General features: G+C 34.3%; 1 protein-coding gene across 1 annotated transcript; it reads right to left on the bottom strand.

The window, feature by feature from the left end:
• Window positions 1-386: 386 nt before the first annotated feature.
• Window positions 387-9,965, bottom strand: LOC114544877 (latent-transforming growth factor beta-binding protein 1-like). The gene is made up of 13 exons (XM_028563373.1): window positions 9,892-9,965; window positions 8,982-9,072; window positions 8,819-8,897; window positions 7,301-7,361; window positions 6,996-7,112; window positions 6,679-6,795; window positions 6,058-6,174; window positions 4,528-4,644; window positions 3,917-4,033; window positions 3,324-3,440; window positions 2,342-2,389; window positions 1,723-1,817; window positions 387-1,208 (listed from the first exon to the last, which is right to left on the bottom strand). Exons 3-13 carry the CDS (start codon window positions 8,849-8,851, stop codon window positions 1,077-1,079), a joined length of 1,071 nt encoding a protein of 356 aa, XP_028419174.1. The 5' UTR covers window positions 8,852-8,897; window positions 8,982-9,072; window positions 9,892-9,965; the 3' UTR covers window positions 387-1,076.
• Window positions 9,966-10,492: the final 527 nt, after the last annotated feature.

The following is a 10,492-nucleotide window of genomic DNA, read 5'->3' as shown; positions in this document are numbered from 1 at the left end:
CACCAGCAATCGATGCTGATTCATTTCGGTTATTTCTATAATACAAAACAACGTGTATTCCACATTACCGCTATACAGTATAATAACAGCCTTAGGTTCATCCTCACACTGTTCCCACCAGATGATTATATTTACATTCAACAATGCTTTTCCAATAATAACTTCATTCGTTGCATAATTATGCATAAAATACCATCAATCCCTTCATGCCTCTTGCGCGTGGAATATACATTGGGCTATTGCCTGTCACAAACTTAATTGAATCAGCTGTATAAGCCTGTTTCAAACGTCAAACTCTTGATGTGTAATGGCTGCATTTCGATGTTAAGAAATTATTTTCTGAATTTAAATTAGGCAAATGCTGTCTCAGCCGTTATTTTTTGGTAATATAGCGAGATGTTTTAGTGTATTATTATCATAAAAAAAATAAAAATAATATTAAATAGAATTCTGCATACAAAAAATTCGAATACCAGGATGCAACGTGTAGCCGACAAATCACTCCGCATCAAATGTGGTATGCTCAAAATGCAACCTTGCAACCCAGGCTTATCTACCTACGCTCCACAGGCACGCTGCGGCGAAAACCTGGTCCATGCTGGTCACGTGATTCTTTTGGCACGTCTTTCCCGCACGGAAATGGGTGGAATACAATGCAGCGCATAAATCATATACGGTTAAAACAGCGTGTTCCAGCATGGACTGAACTGCTATTTTTAGTATTTATTGCTTAGCGGCAGTGCAAAACCACCTGGACTGTCATAAATGTTAAAAATGGCGGAAGTGGCATGTTAATTTTGCCACCCCTCTATTATAGCGTTGAACTTAGCGCTACTTAAAAATCTCGCATAATCTGGGAGATTTTGCGCTGTCACATGACCAGCATGAACCAGGGCTTTCGCCGCAGTGTTAGCCATGGGGCGTAGGTAGAAAAGCCTGCCTTATGAGGTTGCCTAAAATAGATAAAAAATTTGTTTTGACCTGATGGCCTTCCTAAGGAGCGTCACGTTTGAAACAAAGTTTGCGACAGGACTTGCAACACCAGACGTGGTTCTATTTGCCAGAACATATATAGCTCAGGCGTTTTTCACATCTTCCCTGTCGTCATTATAGTTGTACCCACTGTTTTCGACTTGGCCATCTTTAGTTTCCATTTCCAGTGAAGTTCTTAAAGAAGCCGCGACCTGTTTTTCTTTTACTGCTTTTGCCTGCAATAAAATTATCTGATTACTCTTACACACTTGTTGTATATAAGGGACTACAATTAAGCCATGTACACGAAAGCTAAGAAATTTGCTCATGTTGCGCCAGTTAAAATTTCATTTTCTTTGCATAAAACTTTGATTAAAATGCCTATAGCTTGGATGGGGATTTTGAATATCAAAAGGTCAAAGTATTTTCAAAAACTTTGTAATCGCATTTTGTTATTGAAAAACTTTGTCTTGGTGGATTTATTAGCCTTTAAAGTTACCGGATAAGACGTCAAATCGGGAATTTTGTGCAACTTAAACAAAAAAAATTGGTTTGCAATTCCCGATTTGACATCAACCTGGCCGCAACAAAAATATAAATTTGAAAAAATCGAGGTGACAGCTAATAAAAGAATAAGAGTGAAAAAAAAGAGAAGTTATGCTTGCTGCAGTGTCAGTAGGAACCTCGGTTCTTTCTCTAGTCTTAACTGTTTTTTAAAGGTCGACTAAACTTTCATTTCCTTAAACCAACCTTCTCTCTTTTTTGTTGATAGACTAACAGCGCAAAAACGCAGATGACAATTGAGAATGAGAGAATAACAACAATAAGGGCTACATAACCATAACCTGAATAAATATAAAATTGAAAGTCAAGGTTTCTGAAAAAGATTTGCCATTAACAAAAGGTTTGAAACATAAACACATGTATTCTAAGAATGTGAAGATGATCTTTTTTAGCAGTACTGAAAAGGCGATAAATGGCGTTTTATAAAATTCAGCTGTTTTTCACGTATTCATCTCTGTTCTTTGCTATTAATTATAAATCTGATTGCACTATCAGTCTTCTTATTAAGTTGTTACGATCAACGAGGCTCTTTATCATATTCATCAAAGGGTTATTTGGCAAAACTGAGTCCTGTTTTTTGAGTTAAAACTTTTTAAAGCTTGAAAAGTCAATGGATATCGCTATTCGCTTATTAAAGAGCCTGTCCCTGGTTTTTCCAAAACCATTTATAACATTTTTATAAATGAATTTATATAAATTACTGTACTGCCAATCTGCATGTAATTGCATATATGTCAGTTAATCCGTCACTGCTTATAATATCTATTCAATGGTTTCATTTTAATTCCAAGTTCAAGAAACCTACTTAGTTCATCGTCATCATCGTCATCATCTTCAAATCCTGCCATTGGGACTAAAAATTTCAAAATACAACAAAATAAAAAATTATAAAATAAATCACTAGTGCTTGATTAGATTATTTTCCAGAGTTTCCACATATGATTTGCATATAACTGTCTTCATTCCAAAGTTGCCACGACTGTCTTCTTTTCAAAAGGATGCACATAATATATTCTATTAACACAGATCCCTCCCCCTCATTATTGACAATTGCAAGGAAATTTCCTTTCATTGTAAAAAACCCTGATCATTTCAAATTTTCTTTGAATACCGAATACAAATTTCTCGTGGAATGTTGTATAGGAATATTTTAATTATAAAATACAAATTTTCAACACAATTTAAAGATGAGGTAAAGTCCGTTCTACGCATATATTCCGCGCAGCAACACATTCCATTAGTGGGGAAGCAACTTTTGGAATGTTAATGATATGCGATATTAGCCCGTTGTATTACAAACGGCAGTTCGGGCGTACAATTATTTTATTTTATGTCGCAAGGCGAAGAGGCTCGAGTTGCAAGTGACGATGATAAATTATCTTATCAAAAGGCTGCTAGAAAAAAGCAATATTATGCTGAAAGGAATGCTCCAAGAGTTTATTTGTTGAATGAAGACACGAGATGGCGAGGCTATTTGTCGTCGCTACAGACGCTACCTTCTCGCTTGTCCTACAATTACAAATATATGAAGTTTTAAATAACGGCCGGTTTATTTACAAGCTTCGCTTTATATTTTCTTCAAAATATAATACTATTTTCTTCTAAATATAATATAAAATAAGCATATTCATCACAGATTACAGCCGTTGAGCGAGAAGAAAATAAGAAAACGACGCATACGTCATGTAAAGATTATATAACCAACGTAAACAAACATTGTTATGCGCAGAATATATGCGCAGAACGGACTTTTGACAAACGGACTAGGCCTAAAAGTCAATCTTTACCTCCACAATTAAAGCCATCGCCACGAAGTCCTTCTTTGCAGGTGCAATTAAATGAGCCAATTGTATTTGCACATGTGGCATTTTCATGACAAGGTCCGCCTGAACATTCGTCAATATCTTATGCATATAAAAGAAAAATCGTTGCAAATTATTGCTCATGTTTTAGTACAAAAATACCTCCAGTGACGGTGTGCTATATGACTGTGCCAGATGTATAAAAAAGAGATTTTCGCTTTATACAAATCAGCAAGTTTGTTTACATTCTCAGTTTATATCCAATTGGAATGCATAAATTTTAACTATAATTCCACCATTAAAAACTTAGGCATTCTGATTGGCTTTGCCGAAAAATGTAAACAATTGTGGCGATTAGTTTAAAAGGAAATTCCACCTTGTTCATGCTTAAAGTTGTCAAAGTGATTTGTATAGTCAGCATGCAAATGCTTAGAAAAAATTACACGTAATACGGTGACTCATTTGTCTTATTGAAACCGAAATTGATGACGATTACACCTTTATACAAATAAAAAATTTAATGATTGATGACTTAGTTGTGTCTTACACATATTGAATCTCTCCTAGTGCTTACATACCTTTACAGTGCGTCCCGTTTCCACTGTACCCAGAATTGCAGATGCAAATGTAACACCCGTTTGTGTTTTGACAAATCGCATCCGCATTGCAAGAAAATATGCCACATTTGATGCTATCTAGAAAAAGGACTCAGTACATCAGCTTTTATATACTTACATTGGAAAGTTTTATATAAAAAACACTATTTAGAAATCCACCACCAAAAGCCTTTTAAAAATGAAGTTATTTGCATGTCTTCACCTCACTTCCGGATCTATCACCATAGGAATCCAAATAAATAGCCGTACAAATATTAAAATAGATTTATTACACTAATTTTGAATAAATTTGCATTGTATTGCCCTGTTTTGACTGTTTTCAATCTTGCGCTGTGAATTCAGTGACGTATAGTAAATCGGGAATACGATGCATAAGAGTTATATATTCCACAAGGAAATTTCCTTTCATTGTGGAAACCCTGATCATTTCAGATTTTCTTCGAATACCGAATACAAATTTCTCGTGGAATGTTATATAGGAACATTATTTTATTTATAAAATACAAGTTTTCAACACAATTTATATACTTAATCCGCTGTTGTTTTAAGCTAGGCCTAAAAGTCAATCTTACCTCCACAATTAAAGCCATCGCCACGAAGTCCTTCTTTGCAGGTGCAATTAAATGAGCCAATTGTATTTGCACATGTAGCATTTTTGTGACAAGGTCCGCCTGAACATTCGTCAATATCTTATGCATATAAAAGAATATGAAATCGGTGCAAATTATTCCTCATGTTTTAGTACAAAAATACCTCCAGTGACCGTGTGCTTTATTACTGTGCCAGATGTGCAAAAATTGCGAAATTTAGGCTATGTGCATACGAGCGTCGTGCACACGAGCGTTTCAAAAATTGTTTTTATCTGGTTTATCGCTATGACGCCCTGTCCACACGATGCAAGGATCGAAGATTATGCTCAATATGTTAAATCAGCTTCAACTTCGATTGTAAATTGACGGTGTTTAAAACTGTTTTGGCATGAAAACGAACATGAAAATGCTCGAAAACGTCATCCCGCGTGCACATGGACTAAATCCCCGAGCCGATCTACTTTTCAAGTGGGAAGAAAACTCTAAAATAACACGTCTTCCAACTTTTACAATGAGATACGTATAAAAGTATGCAAAACGTAAACTTGACTAATACTACAATTATCTGCTAAGGAAACACTAAACGAATCGTTGAATTCCATACATGCACACAAGTGCAGTTTATTCCATGCAGTTCCACTGTGTCAATCTTCACATCTGCAGGTAAAACTCCCTTTTCTATCTTTACAAATTGCATTTTCGTGACAAGAGCAGTTATAATCTGATCCGTTTACATGTACAAAAACTTAAAGTTGACATGCAGTTGAGAGAAAGAAGACTGACTATCAGTATCTTTTAGATAAGGCAGATTTCCAGCGGTCATTACCTCATCATGAAATTTTTGATATAGTTCAGTATTAATTGCAACTAATGCTTCGTCAATTGCATTGCAAAGAGAGTTTACACTGACTATGTAAACTACCTGGTAAAAATTTTGCCCCCTCTTCTCCGTCTTGGAAGATAAATGCCATGCCATGAAAAAGAGGTTTTCGCTTTACACAAATCAGCAAGTTTGTTTACATTTTCGGTATATAACCCAATCGGAATGCATAAATTTTGACCATAATCCCACTATTAAAAACCTAGACATTCTGATTCGGACATGTCGCAGTGATTGGAAGCTTTCGTCCAATTGGATAATGCTTTTCTATGCTTTCTAAAGAACGAAACTATGCTATTGGTTGAAACAGAAATGTATTGTAAAGTTCAGCCAATAAAAATCATTCTTGCGAGGAGCTGCGACACTACCCTTCTGGATTGGCTTTGCCGAAAATGCAAGCAATTATGGCCATTAGTTTAAAACGAAATTCCACCTTGTTCATACTTAATGTTGTCAATGTTATTTGTATAGTCAGCATGCAAATTCTAATAAACAAATTACACATAATACGGTGAAACCGAAAATGAAACCGAAATTGATGACGATCAACACTTTTATACAAATAAGAAATTTAATGATCGATGACTGAGTTGTGTCTTATACATATTGAATCTCTCCTAATGCTAACATACCTTTACAGTGCGTCCCGTTTCCACTGTACCCAGAATTGCAGATGCAAATGTAACTCCCGTTTGTGTTTTGACAAATCGCGTCCGCATTGCAAGAAAAGTTGCCACATTTGATGCTATCTAGAAAAAGGACTCAGTACATCAGCCTTTATATACTTACATTGGAAAGTTTTATATAAAAACACTATTTAGAAATCCACCACCAAAAGCCTTTTAAAAATGAAGTTATTTGCATGTCTTCACTTCACTTCCGGATCTATCACCATAGGAATCCCAATAAAGCAGTACAAATATTAAAATAGATTTATTACACTAATTTTGAATAAATTTGCATTGTATTACCGTACTTTGACTGTTTTCAATCTCGCGCTGTGAATTCAGTGACAGTGACGTAGTAAATCGCGAATACGATGCATAAATTAAGATATAGTTATATATTCCACAAGGAAATTTCCTTTCATTGCATGTGGAAAACCTGAATTCATTTCAGATTTTCTTTGAATACCGAATACAAATTTCTCGTGGAATGTTATATAGGAATATTTTAATAATAAAATACAAGTTTTCAACACAATTTATATATTAAATCCGCTTTTGTTTTAAACTAGGCCTAAAAGTCTTTACCTCCACAATTAAAGCCATCGCCACGAAGTCCTTCTTTGCAGGTGCAATTAAATGAGCCAATTGTATTTGCACATGTAGCATTTTTGTGACAAGGTCTGCCTGAACATTCGTCAATATCTTATGCATATAAAAGAAATATGAAATCATTGCAAATTATTGCTCATGTTTTATTACAAAATATACACGTAATACGGTGACTCATTTGTCTTATTGAAACCGAAATTGAAGACGATTACACCTTTATACAATACGAAATTTAATGATCGATGACTGAGTTGTGTCTTATACATGTTGAATCTCTCTAAGTGCTTACATACCTTTACAGTGCGTCCCGTTTCCACTGTACCCAGAATTGCAGATGCAAATGTAACTCCGGTTTGTGTTTTGACAAATCGCGTCCGCATTGCAAGAAAAGTTGCCACATTTGATGCTACCTATAAAAAAAAGACTGAGTTTATAAGCATTTATATACTTACATTGGAAAGTTCTATTTAAAAAATACTATTTAGAAATCCATCACCAAAAGCCTTTAAAAGTTATTTGTCTTCACTTCACTTCCGGATCTATCACTACGCATTATATTTATTTGACGGATTCTGTGATAAATAAATATTTGTCACACCTGCTTGCACGTTGGTCCAGATTGAAAGAACGGCAAACATCGTTATTGAGACGATTGTCATCTAAAACGACATTATTAAATCAACTTTATAAGTTTCATCAATATAATAGCCAAAATTCTGACACACTTTACTAAATTCTAATTTTAAATCTCTAATTTCTTAAGATTGTTAAAAAGTGCAAACTTTTGAATAATAGATATTTGAGTAAGAAATAATGAGATTTGAAGAAAAAAATTGGTCAATAGTTTTAAAAATGTCAAAATTAAACATATATAGCTATTTTAAAAAAAATTCAGATGTTTGTCAATTTTTGAAAAGTCTAGACAGAGATGCCTCTTAAAATCTCTTTTATCAACAACGGACGTGCAAAAGTACTTTTAAGGTCCATTTACACTGTGTGATTTGTTGTATACGATTCTTACCCTGGCGTATCCGCGTATGTATGTATATAAACACGCGTACATACGTCACATTTTGAAATAGGCATTTTACGACTAATATACAAGATTGTGGTGTCATCATTCGTTTCCATAATAGTCCTTTAAATGTCAGAAGAAAATTACAAAAATATTTTGAAGTGTTTTACAGTAGATCCAGTACATTTTGGCACATCATTAAATTCATGTGTTTTTAACTAAAACATTACATACATGCACGTTGCACGTGGGTCATGTGTCATTAATTTTAAAGTATTGTCAGGGCAAGAAAAGGTGGAACCGTAGAGCTACAAGCGAAAATTCGGGGACTCCCATGCCGAATAAAAATATGCAATATGATTATGGAATGCATTCTCAAAAATACACACATTTGGCATTTGATTATATTTGCTGTCAAAACATACTGTTGATGTGTTATCCTTCAAAAATCTTATTTCCCAATTTCTCGAACGAATTCAAAAAAAATTAGATGTTAATTAGTGCAGTAATACCAATATTTGATATCATATGATGGACAATTACATTTGCCACTATGTTAGACCATAGACATTCCAAAAGATATCTTTTGGATTGTCTGCGGTTGGACTAACATGCATATGCATGAGACGTATGTTAAAACGTGCATGTATGAACATGATTATGGCATTTAAACTGCCGGCGACTCCTTAACTGGCCAGCTAAGCCATTTAAAGCTACCTACATTACTGTATTAAACTGCATGCTATCTTTCTGGAATTTTAGCATTCGTTGTCAAAATAAAATAGCTGTATTGCAGATGTCACAGTCTCTTGAATGAATATTAGCTATGTTAAAACACAACGACTGCAGTATAAGCATTGCAGCTAATACTGATAAGCTCGCATTATTGGGATAATAGATCACCGGTATGGCACTAAATTAAACATGGACACATTTTTTAAGTCGTCTTATAAATATGGGCTTGTGCCAAAATACCTAAAGCGATCAGTAATCCCTAATCGCTGTATACCCACAAATATGGAGGCGGAACTTAAACTGTATATAATTTGGTTAGATCTGAAATTAAAATGTCATCAAATAACAAATTACTTAGCAACTTACCCTTGAGATAACAGAAAGTAATGAAGGGTACATCTTGAATTATCGCTCAACTAATCAAAATGCCGTCTAAAATGCATTGCTAGTGAAAAATGTAAACATGGGAAGTTGTCTGTCAGCGTTTATTTGTGTTATTATGATGTTTCAAATTTTTGCATAAAATTACCTTTAAAGAACCTATAACCAACAGCAGGAGTCGAATGCACGAGCTCTGAGACGATTAATTTTATCAACATGCTTTCCAGCACATAATATATCTGAAAATAAACATTTATAAGTTTTAAAATAGATTGAAATAAATATGCACTTTCATCTTCTCATAAACCGAAGGACCAATATTATAGCTAGAAGATCATATATAATATTTTAATAAGATTGGTTAGTTAATTAATGCATGAATTTAGATGCGACCGTGAGAGTTATCTATAATAACGTCTTACAGTGCGTATATTATATTGTTCACTGTAATTATTCCCTATATTAAACCTATTCATTATATATTCTAGAAGAATGCCAGAGATTTTTAAATACCCACACGAACCTATAAAGAAACTCGTATCGTGAGTGATTGCTTTGCGGCGTAATGGTTGAAGGAACAGTAGAATACAATATTTATTTAGTCAACAATATTTAATCAATATAAACATGCAGGGAGCAGCGTGGCAGCGTCTTCAAACAACTTAGCATCAAATGTGGTATAACAACTGTCTAAAATAGACAAAAAAACTTCTAGCGTTTCGAACTGAGGGCCTTCGTCAGGAGAGTTAGTATGATAATGATAACCATACTATACAATATTTAATGCTATATTTATTCGTGATTTAATCAAGCCCGTTTAACACAAAAGGTGGATAAGTAAAATTTAAGTAAACTTCAATATTATGCACTGAATATGTAGTTGTAAACAGTATATCTTTGTATTAATTAAGGTTAAAAATATTTACTTTGCTTCTTCAATAAAACGATAGATTTGTTTTCTATACTTAACTTAACCACCGTTGAAGCTAAACGGGCTTGATACAACTGGCCCCTGATGCGGAGTTTGTATTCTCGATCTCGAAGTTACAATTACATACAAATATGTGCAGTATCATGATCACCAAAGAACAGGGAATAAATGTTACGGCAGAGTCAATCATCACTATTGTTGTTAAGAGCACAAGTGTAAAAGAATTGATTAATTCTGCTTTCTTAATTTGTCAATCTACCAGCCTTGATGTAGGGCCCAATAGATCGGGCGGAAATATGCATTCTGCAACATATCCTGTTATTAAAGTTAACACAAAAGTTGGGGGAATTTTGCAAACGTTTTGTTACTATAACATTGCAGTGATATCATAAAGGGAGCTAAAAGTTTATTTGGATTAGAGCCTTATAACCACCCTTTGAAGAGCGAAAACAAAGATCCTGAGGGAATGCCTATATGAAGTATACCTTGGTAACACTGGACATATATAATGCATAGAGCGTTTCAAAATGCACGACGATAACATGCCGGATGATAACATAACATAAATGCATGACTGACAATAACATACTGGATGATGCAGTGTAAATTGGGTGTAATGATGTAGTTTTTACATAGAAAGAAAGGGCGGTTATTTAGCTTTATTCTAATACCTTTTTCCTGTCGTGAAAGATGGCAATGACCAAATGTTCTTGCTTTAAAATTGCTGG

Source organism: Dendronephthya gigantea, unplaced genomic scaffold, assembly GCF_004324835.1.
Source record: "Dendronephthya gigantea isolate DGI-Jeju-01 unplaced genomic scaffold, DenGig_1.0 001010F, whole genome shotgun sequence".
Classification (NCBI taxonomy): domain Eukaryota; kingdom Metazoa; phylum Cnidaria; class Anthozoa; order Malacalcyonacea; family Nephtheidae; genus Dendronephthya; species Dendronephthya gigantea.
The sequence above is the reverse complement of the archived record's forward strand: the minus strand, read 5'-3'. Positions and strand labels throughout refer to the sequence as shown.